The sequence below is a fragment of the Perognathus longimembris genome, chromosome 13 (genome assembly GCF_023159225.1).
Source record: "Perognathus longimembris pacificus isolate PPM17 chromosome 13, ASM2315922v1, whole genome shotgun sequence".
Lineage (NCBI taxonomy): Eukaryota > Metazoa > Chordata > Mammalia > Rodentia > Heteromyidae > Perognathus > Perognathus longimembris.
Window position 1 is genome coordinate 56,896,201 of NC_063173.1, and position 24,008 is coordinate 56,920,208.

Here is a 24,008-nt window from a genome sequence, read left to right on the forward strand (position 1 = left end):
ACACCTGCAATCCTAGCTACTCAGAAGGCTGAGATCTGAGGAGTGTGGTTTGAAGCCAGCCCAAAAAGGGAGGCCCATGAGATTCTTATCTCCAATTAACCACTCAAAAAAACTAGAAGTAGAGCTGTGGCTCAAGTGGAGAGCTAATGAGCTAAATAGCTCAGGAACAGCACCCAAGCCCTGAGTTCAAGCTCTAGGCCCAGTGCATGTGCACGTGCACATGCACACACACGCACACACACACGCGCGCGCGCGCACACACACACACACACACACACACACACACATCAGAAGTAGAGGTGAGGCTCAAGTAGAAGAAAGACAGCCAAACAAGAAAGAGAAAAATCCAGGTAGAAAAGATCTCACTAAGTTGTTCAAGGTAACCTTGAACTGGGGATTCTCCTGACTCAGGCTCCAGAGTAGCTGGGATCACAGGCATAAATCATCACAGCTAGCTCTTACTCAGATTTTTAGGGGCTTTAAAAAAAATTTTTCGCAATACTGAGGTTTGAACTCAGGGTATCACATTTGCTGAGCTGGCATTCTACCACTGAGAAAATGTTCGTGTGTGTGTGTGTGTGTGTGTGTGTGTGTGTGTGTGTGTGTGTGTGTGTGTTATAAAATCCATTCAAGGATCCTGGAAGTCAGGAAGGAGCGATGGGAGAGTAAATGGCACAGACAGAAAAATAAAAGTATTCTGATCAGTCCAGGCACAGAGGCTGGCAAATGCTATAAAATAGCTGTGGTCCTTTCAGACTCATGCCATATTCTGATATCAAGAAGATCCTGTCTTGGGGCTGGGTATATGGCTTAGAGGTAGAGTGTTCGCCTTGCATTCACGAAGCTCTGGGTTTGATTCCTCAGCACTACATAAATAGAAAAGGCCGGAAGGGGAGCTGTGTCTCAAGTGGTAGAGTGCTAGCCCTGAGCAAAAAGCAGCCAGGGACAGTGCTCAGGCCCTGAGTCCAAGCCCCAGGACTGGCAAAAAAAAAAAAAAAAAGATCCTGCCTTATGTACACCAGAGACAAACATTCTAATCCCACAAACAGAAGAGACTATGCCAAGGGCCCTCGGCAGAATGTGTCCCAACTTCCCTGGCAGGGGAAGGAGAACAGAGAAAAGGGCTGCCTCATCTTTCATCCAATCCCACTTTTCCTCCTGATTGAACAGCAGCCAACCCTAGCCAGTAGCAACCTTAAGTCTGGGAGGAGATAGATGCAGTGAAGGAAACTTCTCTGCAGAAGTTGAGCTACCCAGGGCAGACTGCAGACAGACTATCTTGTGGAAGAGTCTGTTGCTTAGGAAGACCAAGGAGAAGAGGCACAACTGAAAAAGGTTCACTTTTCCAGGGGTCCTTGCTTCACTGGCACTGACAGTGAATAAAGAAGAGGATAGAGAAGAGGCAGCTATGAATAATGTATGAGAACTGCGCCATTTGTGAGGAAAGGTTAAGGGCAAACCAAATCTGAAGTAGCAAGACCAGTTTCTTTCTATGTGTGACAACTGCTGGTGCAATCCCTTTACTGAACCAACCATATTCAAGGCATACAGTGAACAGAAAAGGGACATATACAGCAGACCAAGCAGCTGACCAACAAGACAGATGGGAAAGAGACTCAAACATCCCCTTGGATACGGAAAAGCCATGACTTTTGCTGACATTAAGGAATGGATGGGACTTGTTCCTTGATAACTTCAAATGTCATCAGCTATATCTTGAAACCAAATGCCATTCACAACTTTGCTAAGCACAAACAGGAACTACACCCAAAAAAGTACCCAAGATTGATTTGACATAAGAATTCGAGACACAACCAAACATCTCCATATAGTGATGGATCACCAATAATTCAGGGTTACTAACTGACGAACTGAGAAAAACACTCAATAAAACAACAGGAGACTGAACCAGAATACTATGCCATTCCAAGCACAGCCCTGGAAAAGCCTACCAAGAGTGCATGGCTCACTCTCTCCCTCTGTACTACTCGGGACTCCCACCCCAGGGGCCAGGATACCACTTGTCTTTCTTTGCCACTGTTCCTCTCTCTCTTGCTAGATCTGAGCATCAGGCTTTGAGATGGTACAAATAGCCCAGATGAGTCTGATTCCCCTGCCAAAATCCTGGAGAAAGGTTTTGACACTGTCAGCCATCTCCTCAGCACTCACACTATCAACTACACAGCAGAAAAAGAAGTGCCACGCAGAACCCTACAGTCCCAACTATGGACTTGGCAGGCCCAGCACACACACAACCAGGGCCTACCCTACATCTCTGCCTAATGTTCCTCCTTGCCTGGCAGCCAGCTCCAATCCAGGACCAGGGCACTGCACCCACACTGGACATTCCAGTTTATATTTTAACTCTGCCCCTACTGAATCTTCCATTTTTCTGTTCAGAGTTTTCATATCCAGCTCTTCTTTTATTTTCTGTTTTTAAAAGAGTCTTATTGCTTAGTTGCAACATCTTATCTATGAGGAAAGGCTTTTTACACAGGATAAGGAAAGGCCAACGCTAAGTCATTAAAAATACATGCCAAGAATAAGATCTTTAAAGCTTCAGAAACAAAAAGGTCACATACAGAGGATGAGGAATCACAGTGAGAATTCAGCAGCAGTACTGGAAGCTGGGCAGCAATGAAGCAATGCCTTCAGAATTCTAAAATATTAATTCCATTCTGTAATCCTAGAATAAAATAAAAATATTCTCAGACCTGAAAACAGCCATCTCCTAGGCATCCTTTCATAGAAGGCTACTAGATAATGAGTAAAGGAATGACAGAGGAAAAAAGAAAAAAAAAACCAGCAGTCAATGGGACAATGAGTCAATGCAACAATCAATGAGACTAAGGTAGAAAATAAAAATAAATGGTCAGTATGATAGCAAAGGAAGGCTGCTGGATAACAGCTACACCTATGCCTTCAAAACCCAGTCCAGACAGGTACCAGTGGCTAGTGCCTGTAATACTAACTACTTAGGAGGCTGAGATCTGAGGAGCATGGCATGAAAGTCCGTGAAACTCTTATTTCCAATTAACCACCAAAAAGCTGCAAGTGGAGCTGTGGCTCAAGGGACAGTGGCCAGTCTCTAAGTTTAAACCCCAGGACTAGCGCGAGCGCGCGCGCGCGCGCACACACACACACACACACACACGTTGCAGTTGTAACATGTAGTAAATTATGAATATGACCTTATTTGGAAATAAGATTTTCACAGATGTAACCAAGTTAAAATGAGGTCATTAAAGTGGAAAACAGAAACACAAGAGTAAAATGCTATATAAAGACAGACACAGAGGGCAGATGGCATGAGAAGACAGGCAGTTTGAAATGTGCAACTGGAAGTCAAGGGATGCCAAGGATTGTCAACTAAATGCTATGAAGAAGCAAGAGATTCCCCCCACCAGGCTTCAAAGAGAGGTTGGCCTTCCAATGCCTTACTAAACAATTCTGTTACTTTAAGCCCCCTCACCTTGTGGTACCTATCACAACAGTCCTAGAGGATCTAATACATCACCCAGGCCTGTTGTTATGTACATCACTGCCAAAAATATGATAATGTGAACCATGACTATCTCAAGCACTTGATATCACCTATAGCACTTGACAAAGGAAGTATCTGAAAAATGTGAGAAAGAAAGAAGCTTAGAAAGGAATACATTTCAGATTTTTTTTTAAGCCAGGCACAGCTCACACCTGTAATAGCCTAGCTACTCAAGAGGGTGAGATCTGAGGATCATGGTTTGAAGCCAGTTAGGCAGAAAAGTTCCCACAGAACTCTTATCTGCAATTAACCACTCAAAAACTGGGAGTGGAACTGTGGCTCCAAGAGGTGGAGCACTAGCCACAAGCAAAAGAGCTCAGGGAGAACACCCAGGCCCTGAGCTCAAGCCTCATAACTATTAAAAAAACAAACAAGCACCAAACACCTGTGGCTCCCACCAGTAATCTTAACAACTCAGGAGGCTAAGACCTGAGAATCCTCATTAAAGCCATCCAGGTCAGGAAAGTTTATGAGACTCTTATCTCCAGCCAGCAAAAAGCCAGAACTGGAAGTGTGGCTCAGATAGTAAAATGTCAGCCTGGAGCAAAAGCTGAGTGAGAGTAAGGCTCAGAGTTGAAGTTCCAGTATGGGCACAAAAATAAACATGTGGGGCTGGGGATATAGCTTAGTGGCAAGAGTGCCTGCCTCGGATACACGAGGCCCTAGGTTCGATTCCCCAGCACCACATATACAGAAAACGGCCAGAAGCGGTGCTGTGGCTCAAGTGGCAGAGTGCTAGCCTTGAGCGGGAAGAAGCCAGGGACAGTGCTCAGGCCCTGAGTCCAAAGCCCAGGACTGGCCAAAAAAATAAACATGTGGAAGAACATGGGTCTGATCCCTAGAACCACCAACTCCCCCAAAATTGGTGGCATATCCAAGTTTCGATATGAGCTGGGCATAGTTACACATCCCAGTACCCAGGAGGCTGAGGCAGGAGGATCTCAAGGCCAGCCTGGGCTGCATAGTAAGTCTGTCTTTTTAAAAAAAAAGTCCTGTCAGGCACTAGTAGAAAAACATCAGTTATGAAGTACAAGCAAATTTGGTTAACAACATTAGGACTAATGGTATAGAATGATCCTTTTCTTTTTTAAAGATATATATGTATGTATATGTACATATAAAAATATAAATAAGCTGGGTGTCAGTGCTCACACCTGTAATCCTAGCTACTCAAGAGGCTGAGATCTGATGATCACGGTTCAAAGCCAGCCCAGACAGGAAAGTCCGTGAGACTCTTATCTTCAGTTAACCACCAGAAAACTGGAAGTGGCTCAAAGTGGTAGAGCACTAGCCTTGAGCTGAAGAACTCAAGGACAGCACCCAGGCCCAGAGTGTGAGTTCAAGCCCCATGACCAACAACAAAAAAAAAGGTAGACAGATAATATATATTATATATTTATATAAATATATAATATGTTCTATTATAATATAGTATATGTGTTATATATTAAATATATAATGTATATGTAAAATAAATATATATTATATATAAATCTTTATAACTCAAGGTAATTCCTATAATAATGACACCTTCATTCACTCAAATTCTAATGTATTGAAGAAAACAATCAAGGAGAGTTGGAATTAGAGAAACATGCTAGAAACTGTACCCATCCCTCAATACCCAATGAAGTGTTTAATGAGAGAAACAAACAAGAACTCTGCTATGGAGAACAGAAGTCACAGTTACAGCAGTAGTAGGACCAGAACAATAACAATCGTTGGCAACTGTTAAGCTTAACTCTTTCCCAGGCACATAGTTTCTTGACGTTAAGATTATCTAGTCTAGGGCTGGGGATATAGCCTAGTGGCAAGAGTGCCTGCCTCGGATACATGAGGCCCTAGGTTCGATTCCCCAGCACCACATATACAGAAAACGGCCAGAAGCGGCGCTGTGGCTCAAGTGGCAGAGTGCTAGCCTTGAGCGGGAAGAAGCCAGGGACAGTGCTCAGGCCCTGAGTCCAAGGCCCAGGACTGGCCAAAAAAAAAAAGATTATCTAGTCTTCCTGAATTACTGAAATTACTCCAAAACACATCTCACTGAATCGAAAAATGTATTCTGACCAGTCACCAGTGATTCTTTTGTGATGTATTAGATACCATTCCCCTGCTAAAACGTTATGGCTCCCATCTTCTCCAAAGGAAAAACCCAATCCCTGAAACAACCAAGACCTCATGCCTCTCTGACTTCATCATTTAGGCCTATCATCACACCTTCCAACTCTACCTGCTGGCTGCCATACTGTTCCCCTATTCTGCAAAGCACACTATTTTAGGGTCTCACTGTTCACTCTTCTGTAGTACTTATCCTCAGATATACGCAAAGAACTTTCTTCCATTCCCTACTCAAATAACAAAGACCATTTCTAGCCACTCCTGCTCTACCTCAGCAACAGATACAGAGTTTAGAGAATTACTATAAACAAAAAAGCCTTTTTCCATATTGTAATTATTTGCTGAAAACTACTCAACTCTAAAATATTCCTCTGTCTTAAAGCTTTTTTTAATAGTACCTAGGGTCTTGCATATGCTAGGCAAGTTCTCTACCCTTAAACTACATCCCCAACTCCTTAGCCTGAAAGCTTTAAGTGATGTATTATGAAATTAAAATTTTTGTGAAGAATATATACCTGCAGTTGTTGAAGATCATCTTCCTGAATGTTATGGGACAAATTATAAATCTAGAAAACAAAAATCCAAATTGATACCACTCTAGCTTTCATCAAACAAATCCCAAATAAACCTAAAAAACTGACCAGAAGTTTTATACTACTAAACTATTACATATAACATTATTGGAGCAATTTAAACAGTAACATTATCTGTCTTTTGGAACAATTATGTACATGAGGCTGAAATCACAAAACTCATTCTTTTATTATTTATTTATTTACTTATTTACTTTTACTTGGCCAGTCCTGGGCCTTGAACTCAGGGCCTGAGCACTGTCCCTGGTTTCTTTTTACTCAAGGCTAGCACTCTACCACTTGAGCCACAGCGCCACTTCTGGCCTTTTCTATATATGCGGTGCTGAGGAATCGAACCAGGGCTTCATGTATATGAGGTAAGCACTCTTGCCACTAGGCCTTATTCCCAGCCCCAGAATATTTTACATATATATAATTATTATAGTAGAAAAATACTAAGGCTGGGAATGTGGCCTAGTGGTAGAGTGCTCGCCTCCTATACATGAAGCCCTGGGTTCGATTCCCCAGCACCACATATACAGAAAATGGCCAGAAGTGGCGCTGTGGCTCAAGTAGCAGAGTGCTAGCCTTGAGCAAAAAGAAGCTAGGGACAGTGCTCAGGATCTGAGTCCAAGGCCCAGGACTGGCAAAAAAAATAAATAAATAAAATACTTCATCTCCTTCTCAGACTTTTAACAGCTTTATATCGACAGTCTGAAAGGAACAGTTATATACCACTACAAGAATTCTGCTAACAGAACAGTAACTGAAACTAGATGCCTTCCCTTTATCATATTTCCAAGTAAAGAGTTTTACCTGAACAGAACTAGTCATGGTACTTAGAGCAAAGATGGTAGCACAGTCTTTTACAGTTGACTGGCTATCAAATGCCCCTTGGGTATCCATCAAAATAACTGCAACCTAAAGAAAAAACAAGCAAAACAGGTTAAAGTGATGAAAGGGAAAATTTAAATCAGAAATTAAAAACTATAGGGAGCTGGGTGCCCATGGCTCAGGACTGTAATCCTAGCTACTCAGGAGGCTGAGATCTGAGGATCACAGTTCAAAGCCAGACCAGGCAGGAAAGTCCATGAGACTCTTATCTCCAATTAGCCACCAGAAAATTATAAGTGGCACTGTGGCTCAAGTGGTAGAGCACTAACTAGCCCAGTGCCCAGGCCCAGAGTTCCAGCCCCACAACCAAAAAAAAAACACCTACAGGAAGCATTTATATGACTTATACACTCATAGGTCCTACCAGCATTTTGCTGGGGAGGATTTGCTAAAGATGATATCTTCTCTGACCTGGTAAGACAATACAAAACACAGGTATACAAAGCAGCATAGAAAAACCTAATGTTCTTTCTTTTTTTTTTTTTTTTTTTTTTGGTACTGGGGATCGAACCCAGGACGTTGCATTTGCTAGGCAAGTGCTTTGCCACTGAGCTACATCCCAGCCCGAAAAACCTAATGTTGTAGCAGCCACTTAGCTCACTACCCAGCTAAGGAATAAAATCTTAGCACCAGGGGTAAAATAAGTAAAGAGGGAGGAATTGTGTAAGGAGAGAGCGCTTGCCTGGCATGTTCAAGGCTTGGGTTTGATCCCCTTTATACTCCAAAAATAAATGAATTTGGTTTGAATAGATATTCCTCCCAAGAAGATACAAGTGAGTTGTAAAAAAAAAAAAAGACTCAAAATCATTAGTCCCTCAGAGAATACATGTGTATTTTCTTTTTCTTTTTTTTTTGGCCAGTCCTGGGCCTTGGACTCAGGGCCTGAGCACCCTCCCTGGCTTCTTCCCGCTCAAGGCTAGCACTCTGCCACCTGAGCCACAGCACCCCTTCTGGCCGTTTTCCATATATGTGGTGTTGGGGAATGGAACTGAGAGCTTCATGTGTAGGAGGCAAGCACTCTTGCCACTAGGCCATATTCCCAGCCCATGTATTTTCAAATATATTTATTATTTGAATATTCAAACATGGAATACACTCAAATATATTCAAAATCACAATGAAATACTACTTCACGTCAGGCACTGGTGGCTTAGGCCTGTAATCCTATCTATTCAAGAGGCTGAGATCTGGGCTGGGAATAGTGGCAAGAATGCTTGCCTCATATACATGAGGCCGTAGGTTCAATTCCTCAGTACCACATATATAGAAAAGACCAGAAGTGGTGCTATGGCTCAAGTTGGCAGAGCGCTGGCCTTGAGCAAGAAGAAGCCAGGGACAGTGCTCAGGCCCTGAGTCTCAAGCCCCAGGACTGGCAAAAAAAAAAAAAGGGGATGAGATCTGAGGATCAAACCTCAAAGCAAGCCTGAACAGGAAAGTCTGTAAGACTCTCATCTACAATAAACTACTAAAAAAAAAGCCAAAGTAGCACTATGGCTGAAGTGGCACAGTGCTAGCCTTGAGCACAAAGAGGCTCAGGGACAGCGCCCAGGCCCTGAGTTCAAGCCCCAGGACCAAAAAAAAAAAAAGAAAAGAAAAAGAAATATTACTTCACATCTACTAGGTTGGCTACATTAAACAAATTAAAAAAAAAAAAAGCTGGCCACAATGATACACACCTATAATCCTAACACTCAAAAGGCTGAGCAGAAATATCAAGGCTTTGATGTGAGCCTAAACAACATAGTGAGACCCTGTCTCAAAAAAAGGTATGGTATTAGGTGTTTGCCAGAATATGGAAACTGGAACTTTATGCATTGCTGACAACAATGTAGGTTGGTTTAGCAATTTTTGTTGTTGGTTTTGTTTCTTGTTGCAGGTCACAGGGCTTTAATTCAGTGTCTAGGTGTTGTCCTTGATCTTCTTTGGCTCAAGGCTAACACTCTTTATCACTTGATCCCCAGCTTTCACTTTCAGCTTTTTGGTAGTTTATTAAAGATAAGAGTCTCACAGGCTTTCAACTGCAATCCTCACATCTCAGCCTCCTGAGTAGTTAGGACTTTAAGTGTAGGCCACTGTCACCCAACAGCAGGTGTGTGTGTGTGTGTGTGTGTGTGTGTGTGTGTGTTTGCACATGCACAGGCACATGCACTTGGTACTAGGGCTTGAACTCTGGGCCTCATGCTCTTGTTTGGCTTTTTTTGCTCAAGGTAGTATTATACCATTTGAGCCATACCTCCATTTCTGGCTTTAAATAATTAATTGACAGTAAGAGTTCTATGGACTTTTCTTTGAACCTCAAAACTCCTCCTGAGTAGGTAGGATTACAGGCATGAGCCACAAACATCTGGCTGATAGAGCTGTCTTTAGAAGTTATTTGAGGGGGAGGAGGTCTTTTTTTTTTTTTTGTGCCTGTCCTGGGGCTTAAACTCAGGGAGTGGGAGCTATCCCTGAGCTATTTTGCTCAAGGGTTGAACTCTACCACTTGAGCCCCAACTGCACTTCTGGCTTTTTTAGGGAGTTAAATGAATATAAGAGTGTTGTAGACTTTTCTGCCTGAGCTGGTTTTGAACCACGATCCTCAGATCTCAGCCTCCTAAGTAGCTAGAATTATACACATGAGCCACTAGCATCTGTTGAGAGGTTAGAGGGTTGCTGTGCGGCCAGAACTAGTCATCAATTATTAACAGTTCATGTCTGAAGTGTCCCCTAAAGGCTCATGTTAGCCTAGTGGCTGATACCTGTAATTCCCTAGCTACTCAAAAGGCAGACTGGAAGGACCATAGTGCAAGGCCAGCCTTGGGCAAAATGAGACTCAATCTAAAATATAACTAAAGCAAACCAAACTGGGGACATGGTTCAAATGGTAAGTGTCTGCCTACTAAGGGAGAGGCCCAAGGTTCAAACCTCATTACTATAAGGAGAAAAAAGGATACTGATACGAACTTCGTCAATGACTTAATCCATTGACTTTTTTATGCTGAATTTTGAGATGGGGCCTGACTAGATGAAGTCTTTCACTGGGGACCTGTCCTTGAAAGGTGTATTTGTCCTAAGAGCTGCCAATTTGTCTCCCTCTGCTTCCCGTCTGCCACACAACACAGTGAGCTACTTTGCTTCACCATAATGTTTATCCTCCTTTCAGGTTCATAGCAATGGAGCCAGCTGCCCATGGACTGAAACCTCTGAAACAGTGAGTCAAAATAAACCATTCTTGGGGCTGGGAATATGGCCTAGTGGTGGAGTGCTTGCCTCGCATACATGAAGCCCTGGGTTCAATTCTTCAGCACCACAAACACAGAAAAAGCCAGAAGTGGCGCTGTGGCTCAAGTAGTAGAGTACTAGCCTTGAGCAAAAAGAAGCCAGGGACAGTGCTCAGGCCCTGAGTTCAAGACCCAGGACTGGCAAAACAAAACAAAACAAAAAAAGCCAGACTGGAGGTGTGACTCAAGCAGTAGAGCTCCAGCTGAGAGCAAGCAAGCTAAGGGAACTAATTAGGCATGGCTGCAACCAGTACACACAGCTAGGGCTGTGGGAAGTGAATGGCTACCTTCCAAACAGTGAGATCCCTCAGTGCCTGGGACCACCTACCCAGAAGTAAATTAGTAAAGAATATGAACAACTGAGAGCCCAGACTCCAGGATGTGAAAACGGGGGTTGAGGGAAGAGAAGCTACATTCTGTTAAAATTCTAGCACTAAGTATCTGACCTTTTATACTATATTCACACATTACTATCACTACTACTACTGTTGTTGTTATTATTATATGATACCACGGTTTGGATTCAGGGGCTTTATACTTTGCTAGGCTTACTTGCTTACTTGGCTAGCACTCTACTACTTACACCATACCTCTAGTCTGACTGTTTGCTGCTGAACTGGAGATGGAGTCTCATGGACTTTTCTACCCAGGCCAGCTTCAAACCACCATCTTCCAAGTCTCAGCTAGGAGTGATTACAGTTATTAGCCACAAGGGCCCAGCTGCCAGTCTTTTTTTTTTTTCAGTCAGAGACTGGGACTCAAACTCAGTATCTAATGCTTTTGCTCATGGGCTAATGCTCTGAGCCACTCTGACCACCATCTGGACAACTCTTCCAACCCCAACACACATTTTTTTAAAAAACACACATTACTTTTAAACTGTGCACTTAGATCAGCTTGATAAAAATTGCTTTTATTAGATTAGCACAGTCCCCATGAAGATCCTTACAGTGTGTTTCTGCTATGATTTCTAAGTCTTTTTCATACTTACCTTCTTCCCACCTGGCTTCTCCATGGTGAAAACTTCACTCCATATCTGAATTCCAGTGGTTTCTGGCTCAGAGCCTCCTCGCCAGGAAAATCCTGTTAATGGTTCTTCTGGGTCACCCAACCAATTTGAATGGCCACCTTCCTTCTACAGAAGAAATAAGACACACCCACTAAACCTTGAGTACTTGATTTTTGTTTTTTGTTGAGGTACTAGGTATCAAGCCACAAAGTTAAGCTCTAAAACTAAGCTACATTCCCAGCTCCCACATTAATTTTTTTTTTTAATTTTTAAGCAGCTGCACAAAGGAGTTGTCATCCAACAAAGCCATTTTTTGTTGTTGTTGTTTGCCAGTCCTGGGGCTTGGACTCAGGGCCTGAGCACTTTCCCTGGCTTCTTTTTACTTAAGGCTAGCACTCGACCACTTGAGCCACAGCGCCACTTCCGCTTTTTCTGTTTATGTGGTGCTGAGGAATCAAACCCAGGGCTCCCTGTATGTTAGGTAAGCACTCTACCCCCAAGCCACATTCCCAGCCCCATCAACAAAACAGTTTATGAATACAATGCATCTGGTCAATGTCACCCCTTTAAATTTTCTTACCCCCTCTCAATCCCCCCACATTCAATCTTAAACAAGCAATTTTACACATCAAAGATAATTCATTGGCTTTTTCGCACTTTCCTTTTTTCTGCCAGTCCTGGGCCTTGAACTCTGGGCCTGGGCACTGTCTCTAAGCTCCTTTTGCTCAAGGCTAGCACTCTAAAATTTGAGCCACAGAGCCATTTCTGGCTTTTTTGTGTGATCAATTAGAGATAAGAGTCTCACGGACTGTTCCTGCCCTGGCTGGCTTTGAACCTAGATCCTCAGACCTCAAGCTCCTGAGTAGCTAGGATAGGGCATGAGCCACTGGCATCTGGCTGTTTTTTGCTCTTTTCTACCTTGTAATAAATTGATTCTTTCTTACCTGAGAATACAAATATCGCAGCATAAAGTCCAGAATAAAGGATTTGCCCTTTCGGAAGGCACCAGCCACGGACACCACCACCACATCAAGATCTCGAATGTGTTCCTGTAGAAGGATGCTAGCCAAAGCTTTCTCTTCTAGCTCAAAGTAATGTTGGTCTTTGTGAACCAAAACAACTTGCACGGGACCAGGCTTTCCATTCTCCATGGCATCACCTATGTCATGTGGAAAGAAAAAAAACAGTTTCAATTTCTCTTACTTTTGGTAGTATTGGAGTTTACTCTGGGCCTTGCACTTGCTAGGCAGGAGCTTTACCATTTGAGCCATATTTCCTCCTCTTTTTGCTTTAGTTGTTTTTCAGATAGGGCCTCAAGTCTTTTGCCCCAGCAGGTCTAGACCACAATTCTCTTAGTCATGCTTCCTGAAAAGCTGGGGTGACAAGAACATTTTACCATGCCCAACTATTGTGCTGACACCAGGTCTTGCTAACTTTTTGCTTGGGCTAGCCTCAAACCACTTTTCTGATCTGTCTCCTGAACACAGCTTGTTTCAAACATTTTATCCAGCTAGTTTTGAACATTTTATGTATTTAACATTTTATATATACTTAAGTGAGTCTATATCTATATATACACACACACATATTTTTTTGGTAGTGGTAGTACTAGTATTTGAACTCAAGCCTTCTGCTCACTCAGCTTGTTTGATCAGCTGGCACTCAACTATTTCTTCCAGCCATGCTTTTTTGTTTGTTTGTTTGTCGTGGGCCTTGAACTCTGGGCCTGGGAGCTGTCTCTAAGCTTTTCAGCTCAAGGCTAGCACTGTACCATTTGAACCACAGTGCCACTTCCCAGCCATGCTTTTTGCTAGTTATTGACACAGAGTCTCAAGGACTTTTCTGTCTAGACTGGAACAATCCTCTAGTTCTCAGCCTCCTGAATAATGAGGATTGCAGACCTGAGTCATCAGTACCTGAATTACATTTATTTTTGAACATGGAAAAAGCAAAAACCTTCTTTTTGTAAATTGTTATTATAAATGTGGTTTACAGAGAGGTTACAATTACATAAGAAAGGTAATGAGTACATTTCTTTTTGACAATATCACGCCTTCCCTAGCTCTCTCCCAGTTTTTCCCTTCATCTCCACCCACAGTTGTATAATTCATTTTCAACACAGTATCTAGTGAGTACCACTGCTGCATTTATTCACCTTTTGTCCCTCTACTTTTGTGCCTGCCCCTTACCTTCCCAAAGACAGATAAACAAACATGACAAAAAGAAAACAACAACAAAGAAAAAAATCTTGTTTCCATTTCCTGGAGTTCATTTTGATAAACAAAAACCTTTTTAAATGGAGCATAAATACACTATTATAGGGGGGAAAAAGACATATTGGACTTCATTAAAATTAAAACTACTTTTTCATAATAAGATGCCAATGATGGTCTGGAGGTTCCTCATAGATCTTCCCTACGACCCAGCCATACCACTCTTGGGCATCTACCCAGAACATCATAAGCCAGGATGCCATAAAGACACTTGCACATCCATGTTTACTGCAGCTGTTTACTGTTACTATTCACAATAGCCAAGTTGTGAATACAGCCCAGATGCCCTACAACAGATGAACAATAGATGAGTGGATCCAAAAAATGTGGCACTTATACACAATAGAATTTTACACAGCTATTTGCAAGGAAATGGATGGAACTAGGAAAAAATATGTAAAGTGACATCAGCCAAGCTCAGAGAGATGAACAGCACATGTTTTCTTTTATATAAGGGAGATAGATATAAAATACATAATAAATTATACAGGTCTCTGGGCATTTACACACAGTGAGACTAAAGGAAAATACTCTTAAGGGAGGAGAATATTTAAGATAATATTTATCAAGATGAATCCTAGGAAACGGAAACAAGGTTGCTTTTTCCTGTTTGTTTTTTTCTTCATTTTTTGTCTTGTTTTTTATCTGACTTTGGAGGGAGTAAGGAAGGGCACAGAAATGGAGGAACAAAGAGTGAACAAATACAAAAATGGTACTCACTAGACACTATGTTGCAAATGAAGTACACAACATATGGGTGAGAACCAGAGGGGGAAAGAGAAAGCAAAGGAAGGGGTGACATTGCCCAAAGAGAAATGTACCCATTACCTGAAACAGTAACCTCTCTGTACAACACCTGAAAAGAAACCATTAAAAAAAAAAGTTAAAGATGCCAATGAGTAAAAAGGCAAACTATAGATTCAGAGAAAATATTCACAATACCTACTTCCAAAGGATTCACATCCAGAATCAATATAAAAATCCCCAAGAAACAGACAAGCATTCCAAGTTTTAAAACAATGACAGCCAGGAGCCAGAGAACCAAGGTTCAAAGCCAGCCCAGACAGGAGTCTGTAAGACTTATCTCCAGGTAGCCACCAAAAAGCTAGAAGTAGAGCTGTGACTCAAGTGATAGAGCATTGTCCTTGAGCAAAAACACTAAGGGAAAGCACCCAGGACTTGAGATCAAGCCCCAGTACTGTCTCAAAAATAATAAATAACAATGAACAAAGACTATGGATGGGTACTTGGCCAATAAAGGAGATCTAATGGTCAAGAATTTTATGAAGGGCTGGGGATATGGCCTAGTGGCAAGAGAGCTTGCCTCGTATACTTGAAGCCCTGGGTTCGATTCCCCAGCACCACATATACAGAAAATGGCCAGAAGTGGCGCTGTGGCTCAAGTGGCAGAGTGCTAGCCTTGAGCAAAAAGAAGCCAGGGACAGTGCTCAGGCCCTGAGTCCAAGGCTCAGGACTGGCAAAAAAAAAAGAATTTTATGAAAAGCTTCTTTCAAATAATTAATTATAACAGCATAGCACAACAGTTAAAATTTAAAAGAGTGACAATACTAACTACAGGAGAGAAAACAGAGCAGACAGAATTCTCATGCATTCTTTTTTTTGCCCGTCCTGGGGCTTGAACTCAGAGCCTGAGCACTGTCCCTGGCTTCTTTTTGCTCAAGGCTAGCACTCTGCCACTTGAACCACAGCGCCACTTCCGGCTTTTTTTCTATATATGTGGTGCTGAGGAATTGAACCCAGGGCTTCATGCATACTAGGCAAGCACTCTACCACTAGGCCACATTCCCAGCCCTCTCATGCATTCTTATTGCAGAATAAAATCACATGGGCACCCAGAAAGAGGAAGGGGAGGAGGGGAATATGGAGGAGGGAGGGAAGGAGGAATTCAAGGCCTCAGTGTTGTCCCTTAGCTTTTTAGCTCAAGGCTGGCCCTCTACCTCTTGGGCCTCCATTTCAAGTTTTATGGTAGCTAATTGGAGATAAGAGCCTGAAGGACTTTCCTCTCTGGGCTGGCTTAGAACCAAGAACCTCAGACCTCAGCTTCCTAAAAAACTAGGGTTACAGGTATGAGCCTCCAGCACCAGGTTACACTCAGCTACTTCTTAGGGTTCTTATTGTCCAGACACAGGTAAAATTCAAAACTTAAAGTCCTTTAATTCTACATAAAGAAGAACTAATGAGAAAAAAATTGGGCTGGGATTTATATAGTTCACTGGCACTTGCCTACTATGCACAAGGCTGTGGCTTCCATCTCAAGCACCAAAAAAGATGATAATGATGATGTTGATGATGATGATGATGATGATGATGATCTGAAAAAATTTTGAGATTTTATAGTTATAAACCACAGGATTAGGGGGCTAGGAATAGGGCCTAGTGGCAGAGTGCTTGCCTCGCATACATGAAGCCCTGGGTTGATTCCTCAGCACTACATATATAGAAAAAGCCAGAAGAGGCGCTGTTGCTCAAGTGGTAGAGTGCTAGCTTTGAGCAAAGAGAAGCCAGGGACAGTGCTCAGGCTCTGAGTTCCAAGCCCCAGGGCTGGCAAAAAGAAACAAACAACAAAAAAAAAAAACAGGGCTGGGGATATAGCCTAGTGGCAAGAGTGCCTGCCTCGGATACACGAGGCCCTAGGTTCGATTCCCCAGCACCACATATACAGAAAACGGCCAGAAGCGGCGCTGTGGCTCAAGTGGCAGAGTGCTAGCCTTGAGCGGGAAGAAGCCAGGGACAGTGCTCAGGCCCTGAGTCCAAGGCCCAGGACTGGCCAAAAAAAAAACAACCCACAGGCTGGGGATATGGCCTAGTGGCAAGAGTGCTTGCCTTGTATACATGAGGCCCTGGGTTCAATTCCCCAACACCACATAAACAGAAAATGGCCAGAAGGGGTGCTGTGGCTCAAGTGGCAGAGTGCTAGCCTTGAGCAAAAAGAAACTAGGGATAGTGCTCAGGCCCTGAGTCCATGCCCCAGGACTGGCAAAAAAAAAAAAAAAAACCACAGGATTAAATACTGTGCAGTACTTAAAGAAATACAAATCAAACTTCTGTGAGATAGCTGACAATTCTCCAATATTCATTTCTCCCTATTATATAATAGGTTTCTGATTGGGCTTTTTGTTGTTGGTAATGGTGGTGGTCATGGGTCTTGAACTTAGGGCCTAGGATCTGTCACTGAACCTTTTTACTCAAGGTTAGTGCTCTACCACTTTGAGCTGTAGTACCGCTTCCAGCTTTCTAGTGGTTAGTTGGAAATAAGTCTCCTACTGCCCAGGCTGGCTTTGAACCATGATCTTCAGGTTTCAACCTGAGTAGCTAGGATTACATGAGCCACCAGGGCCCAGCTAGTTGGGCATACTAACCACCTAATCTTTTTTATTTTTTGGTGTCAACCCTAGAGCTTGAACTTGAAGCCTGGGTGCTGTCCCTGGGCTTGCTTGCTAAAGGCTCGTGCTCTACCACTTCAGCCACAGATTTGGGTGGTTAATTAAAGTTAAGAGTCTCACTGACTTTCCTACCTGGGCAGGCTTCAAACCTCAATTCTCAGATCTCAGCCACCTGCTTTGCTAGGATTATAGGCATGAGCCACCAGTGGCTGGCTTCCAACACAATCTTATAACTGGAGAATAATCATGTGACTAAGTTCTGACCAACATCAATGATTTGAAAAGACACAGGCAACTTTCAGAACAGGCATGTTTCCCTTTCCTGCTGGCTGCATGTAGAAGTGAGAGTGAGTCACTCTGCTTCAGGAACATGAGGGCCACACCCTAGAATCCTAAAGCCACAAAAAAGGCAGGGTGTGGAGTTTCCTGTAGCAGACCTGCCATACTAGTTCACTTTTATGTAAATGAAAAATGTCTGCCTATACCAGGTGCTGGTGGATCACGCCAGCAATCCTAGCCACTTAGGAGGCTGAAATCTGAGGATCACAGTTCAAAGCCAGCACAGGCAGGAAAGCTGGTGAAACTCTTATCTCTACTAAACTTCCAAAAAGCTGAAAGTGGAGCTGTGGCTCCAGTGGTAAACACTAGCCTGGGACAGCACCAACACCCTGAGTTCAAGCCCCCGGTTCCACACACACAAAGGAAAGGGAAAAAAAAAAGTAATGTCTGTTTGCTTAAATCACTTATGTGGAAGCTTTTTCAAATACAGCCAAACTGGGCTGGGAATATGGCCTAGTGGTAAAGTGCTTGCCTCATATACACGAAGCCCTGGGTTCAATTCCTCAGCACCACATATATAGAAAAAAAACCGGGGGCTGGGGATATGACCTAGTGGCAAGAGTGCCTGCCTCATATACATGAGGCCCTGGGTTCGATTCCCCAGCACCACATATATAGAAAATGGCCAGAGTGGGCGCTGTGGCTCAAGTGGCAGAGTGCTAGCCTTGAGCAAAAAGAAGCCAGGGACAGTGCTCAGGCCCTGAGTTCAAGGCCCAGGACTGGCCAAAAAAGAAAAAAAAACGGAAGTGGTGCTGTGGCTCAAGAGGTAGAGTGCTAGCCTTGAGCAAAAAGAAGCCAGGGACAGTGCTCACTCAGGCCCTGAGTCCACGCCCCAGGACTGGCAACAAAAACAAAACAAAAATAATCAAATACAGCCAAACTGGTAACCACACAAATCTCCCAAGTCTTTACTGTTAAGTTTATTATATATATATATATATATATATATACACATATATATATGTTATTTGGGGGGGGCTAGTCCTAGACGCTAGCATTTTTGAGTAGCTTGTTGGAGATAAGAGTCTTACAGTTTCCTGCTCTAGTTGGCTTCAAGCCATGATCCTCAGATCTCAGCCTCCCGAGTAGCTAGCATTACAGGTGTGAGCCACTGGCACCCAGCTTACACTAGAACTCTTAATCTTATGCATTTTGCTATTACAATTATAGTTTGCATTCAGAAATATAAATGTAATAAGATCCAGGAGGCACAAAATAAATGACCATAAAACAAGTGTATGGTTTGGACTTAAGGCATGGCTGAAGTGGTAGACTACTAGCTGTGAGCAAAAATGCCTACCTGAGTCCTGAGTTCAAACCCCAGTACTAACACCAATGAAGTTTAAAAAAAAAAAAAAAGAGGGACTGGGAATGTGGCCTAGCAGTAGAGTGCTTGCCTAGCATGCATGAAGCCCTGGGCTTCATGGCGCTGTGGCTCAAATAGAGTGCTGGCCTTGAGCAAAAAGGAAGGCAGGAACAGTGCTCAGGCCCTGAGCTCAAACACCAGGACTGGCCAAAAAAAAAGAAAAAAGAAAAGTGGTTGATGTGTACTATAATACAGTTGAAATCTGTAACCCTAAGGATGCAGGATAATAGGCCTAATAGGTCTGGAAGATAAGGTTAAGTGAACTACAGTAAAGATGAAATAAGTGATAACAATGTATGTAGTTATGCACAATGAACTTCAAGAAAAGTTGAAACCTACAGGGGGGAAAAAAGGAGTTAGAAGTAGAGCTGTGGCTCAAGTGATAGAGTGCCAGCCTTGAGCAAAAAAGCTCAAGGACAGCACCCACACCCTGAGTTCAAGCTCCAGGACTGACACCAAGAGAGAAAGAGAGAGGACAGATTGTGTTTAGCTGAGGGACTTGGGCCTAAAGCCTGTCTTTCTCCCCTCCAAATGTAAAGTTTAAAAGGTCAGGAATTGTTGTCATTTTTTATTCAATGATATATCCTCCATGTTTCCAGAACAAGGCCCTCATTAAGTAAAAAATAAAAAATTGTGGATTAATCAATTTTCAAATTAGTCACAATGGGACTCTAGAGAACTTTCATCTCTACTTACAAATTTAAGACCCATGTCAAAGCATAATATATGACATATTCTAGGAAGTCTCTCCTTCCACATGCTTTTTTCCACTGAGACCTTGTACATGCTATTAGCTGTCATCATAACTATCCTATTGTAATTAGGATTTACCAACCAGACTTCTCAGTCTGGAATCAGAGAATATGTCATCTTCAGCCACAGTATCTAACATATAAAAATGGTTCCTAGTATTGTGAACATAAGCCAATACAAAGCACCTCAATAAAAATCAGTTTCTTCCCTTCTTCCTCCCACTCATTCATTGCTAAACTCCTTGCAAGGTATGTCTTCGTCCATTTGTTACCTACCCATTCCCTTCACAGCTCAAAAGTTGGCTTTCCACTTAGTCTCTCTGTTGAAATTCTCTACTTACCACTGACCTCTTTTACCAAAGCTAGCGGCTATCTCAATTCTTATTTAACTCTGCCTCTGTGACAAAACTGCCTCTCTGTGACAAAACACAAATTGCCACCTACTTCTAAACCTGCATATATCTATAACTTTGAAATCCCAGCAGTGGGGGAAAGGCAGAAAACACAGTTCAAGGCCAACCTTGGCTACAGAATGAGCGATTATATAGATAGGAAGATATGTGAGTAGGACAGTAAGTAAGTAGATAGGCAGGCAGGTAGGTAGGTAGGTAGGTAGGTAGATCAACCAACCTATCTACCAGGTGCATGGTATAGGCCTTTAATCCCAGCTTCTTAGGAGTCAGAGATAGAGGACTGAGGTCTAAGGCCAGCCCAGGCAAAAGATTAGCAAGATACCCATCTCAAATAAATAATATGTCTGTAATCCTAGTTATTCAGGAGGCATAGGGGAAGTGGTTCATAGTTGAGGCTGGCCTGTATAAAAAGTATGAGATGCCCTAAGAAAAAATGAAGTAAAAAAAAAAGCCAAAGGGGGGGAGGGGAAGCTAAAGATTCTGGGTGCTGGTGGAGGCTGAGATCTGAGGATCCCAGTTTGAAGCCAACACAAGACAGTTAAGCCTGTGAGACTCTTAGCTTCAATTAACCACCAAAAAGCCAGAAATGAATGGAGCTGTGTCTCAAGTGGTAGAGTGCTAGCCTTGAGCAAAGGTGGTCAGGGACAGTGCTCAGGCTCTGAATTCAAGCTCCAGGATTCACACACACAAGACTTGGCTCCAGCAGTAAAGTAACTTGCCTAGCAAGCACAAGAGCCTGAGTTCAAATCCTAGTACTGCCCAGAAGCCAAAAAAAAAAAAAAAAACCAACAAACAAAAAACCCAGCAATCTAAAACCTGTGGATTTAAGAAAATCATACACATCCTAGCTCGCTCCCAGCCTCCTAGCCCTAGATTTTTCTTCTTCAGCCTCCAGTGGGTGGGAATACACTGTCGCTGTGCTCCAGTCTCTTCCAATTCTTATTCACACCCTTAATGAGCTCTTTTTTTTTTTTTTTTTTTTTTTTTGGCCAGTCCTGGGCCTTGGACTCAGGGCCTGAGCACTGTCCCTGGCTTCTTCCCGCTCAAGGATAGCACTCTGCCACTTGAGCCACAGCACCGCTTCTGGCCGTTTTCTGTATATGTGGTGCTGGGGAATCGAACCTAGGGCCTCGTGTATCCGAGGCAGGCGCTCTTGCCACTAGGCTATATCCCCAGCCCCTTAATGAGCTCTTAATTCTTATCACCGCAACTCTACCTTTTTTGTGTGTGTGATAGTCCTGGGGCTTGATTGATGAGCCTGAGCACTGTCCCCTAAGCTTTTTTACTCAAGGCTAGCACTCTATCACTTGAGCCACAGCTCCACTTTCAGTTTTTTGATGGTCAGAGATAAGAGTCTCATGGACTTTCCTACCTGGGCTGGCTTTGAACTGCAATCCTCAGACTTCAACATCATAAGTAGCTAGGATTACTGTATGGGCATAAATCAACAGCACTGGCTCATACTTCTATTTTGATGATACAACTTCATTAGTTCTTTAACCTGCATTCAGTTCAAATGTATAACTGACAAAAGAGAAGATTCACCCAGATGTTCCACCCACCTCACTCCCAAGGATATTTGGAAATATAAGAACCTGAAGTCAGGAGACAAGTTCCTATACCAGTTCTACCACTAACAGCCTATGTGATCCTGGGCATGTTCAGTCTTCAGTAAAATGAGTCAAGCATTTAACATTCACAAGTCTGTTTAGAATTATCAAAAGATATGCTGTCAGTTACTGCTCTCAAACCTTTCAATACTTCATTTTCCCAGTTCCTCTGCTTCTTCTATTTTTTTTTTTCTTGGTACTGATCCTGGGACTTGAATTCAGAGGCTGGTCACTGTCCTTGAAGCTTTTTTGCTCAAAACTAGTGCTCTACCATGTGAGCCATAGTGCCACCTTCGGCATTTTTGGTGTTTCATTGGAGATAAGTCTCATGGACTTTCCTGTCCATTTAAACTATGATCCTAGGATGTTAAACTCCTGAGTAAGATTATAGATGTGAGCCACTAGTGCCCAGCTCATTTCTATTTTCTTATATGCAATAATCTGCCCAGTCTTATCATTTCTTCCTTCCACAATATAAGTTCCTGTTTCTGGCAAAGCCACCAGTCCCCAGCTATCAGAAATCTTAACGTCTGAACGTTTTACCTAATCTCCAGGGATAGTACCTTTAAACAGCAACCTCACAAGACTTTTTCTTTAGGGATGTAATTATTTTCCCAGATCTGCAAATGCAGATTGAGAAAAGTTAGTGCTATATTACCTGCACTTACATGAATAACAGATGTGACATTTTTGCAAATATACAAAAATTTGGCAGCATCCATATGCACTAAAGTAAACCTTAAAATGTATGCTTTACTATAATCCTATTTGGGAGGTTAAGATCTGACAGACTATGGCTAGAAGTCTAAAATAACCAATAAAATGCCAGTCTGGAGGCATAGCTCAAGTGGTAGAGTGCCAGTAGTGAGCAAGAAAACTGAGTGAAACACAGAGGCCCAGAGTTCAAGCTTCTTTAGCAACACCAAAAAATAACCACTAAGTATATGGCTTACCAAAAAAAAAAAAAAGTGGAAGCCAGGCACTGGTGACTCACACCTATAATCCTAGCTACTTAGGAGGCTGAGATCTGAGGATCGAGGATCAAAGCCAGCCCAGGTAGGAAAGTCCACAAGATTCTTATCTCCAGTTAACCATCAGAAAAACCAGAAGTGGAGTTGTGACTCAAGAGGTAAAGTGCTAGCCTTGGGCAAAAGAGCTCAGGGACAGCACCTAGGCCACAACCATAGGGAATAAAAAAGGTAGAAATATGAGCTGGGAATATGGCCTAGTGGCAAGACTGCTTGCCTTGTATACATGAAGCACCACATATATAGAAAACAGCCAGAAGTGGCACTATGGCTCAAGTGGCAGAGTGCTAGCCTTGAGCAAAAAGAAGCCAGGGACAGTGCTCAGGCCCTGAGTCCAAGCTCTAGGACTGGCAAAAAAAAAAAAAGTAGAAATACTACATTGCTAATTCTAATCATTACTGTAAATAGTTCGTGCAATACTACGCCAACCGTCATTTCATGAATTTAGAAAATGTTACAATTGGGGCTAGGATTGAGACCTAGTGGTAGAGTGCTTGCCCAACATGCCTGAAGCCCTGGGTTCAATTCCTCAGTAACATATAAAAAGAAAAAGCTGGAAGTGGTTCAAGTGGTAGAGCACTAGCCTTGAGCAAAAGAAGCTCAGGGACAGTACCCAGGCCCTAAGTGCAAGTCCCAGGACTGGCAAAAAAAGAAAAGAAAATGTTAGAATCTTTGGATAATTACAAAGCAAGCTAACAGCTTATGTGGAAACTACGAACTTTCTCTTAATTACTTGATTCATCTTTTACTTTTGACATAATACATCTTAATCCAGACTAACCAACAGGTTTCATAGTAATTTCATTTCACAGACTAGCATGGCTGGGAATATGGCCTAGTGGTAAAGTGCTCGCCTTGTATACGTGAAGCCCTGGGTTCAATTCCTCAGCACCACATATATAGAAAAAAAAAAAAGCCAGAAGTGGCGCTGTGGCTCAAGTGGTAGAGTGCTAGCCTTGAGCAAAAAGAAGCCAGGGACAGTGTTCAGGCCCTGAGTCCACGCCCCAGGACTGGCAACAAAAACAAAACAAATAAATAAAATGGCAGCAACCCAAATTGAATGACTAACAGATAAAATTAATTACTGGGAAAAATTAGAGACCATGTGCATATTATAACACTGATTCTCACTAGAATTATAGTTCTTAAACAAACAAGCCAGCAGTAGAGCACACACTTAAGATGCATGAAGCCCTGGGGTCAATCTCCACAACAGAAAAAGGAGTTAAAGGGGCTGGGAATATGGCCTAGTGGCAAGAGTGCTTGTCTTATATAGATGAAGCCCTGGGTTTGATTCCCCAGCACCACATGCATAGAAAACGGCCAGAAGTGGCGCTATGGTTCAAGTGGTAGAGTGCTAACCTTGGGCAAAAAGAAGCCAGGACAGTGCTCAGGCCCTGAGTCCAAGGCCCAGGACTGGCCAAAAAAA

At 42.7% G+C, this 24,008-nt stretch overlaps 1 protein-coding gene and 1 pseudogene across 1 annotated transcript in view; both read right to left on the reverse strand.

Moving 5' to 3' along the window:
• Positions 1-24,008, reverse strand: part of Atl3 (atlastin GTPase 3) — a 49,008-nt gene that overhangs the window by 18,209 nt on the left and 6,791 nt on the right. The window contains exons 2-5 of the mRNA XM_048360789.1: positions 12,339-12,553; positions 11,377-11,520; positions 7,048-7,152; positions 6,175-6,225 (exon numbers count right to left, since the gene is read on the reverse strand). Coding sequence (XP_048216746.1) covers positions 6,175-6,225; positions 7,048-7,152; positions 11,377-11,520; positions 12,339-12,553 — 515 coding nt within the window. The remainder of the gene's footprint in view (positions 1-6,174; positions 6,226-7,047; positions 7,153-11,376; positions 11,521-12,338; positions 12,554-24,008) is intronic.
• LOC125362125 lies at positions 969-3,003 on the reverse strand (annotated as a pseudogene).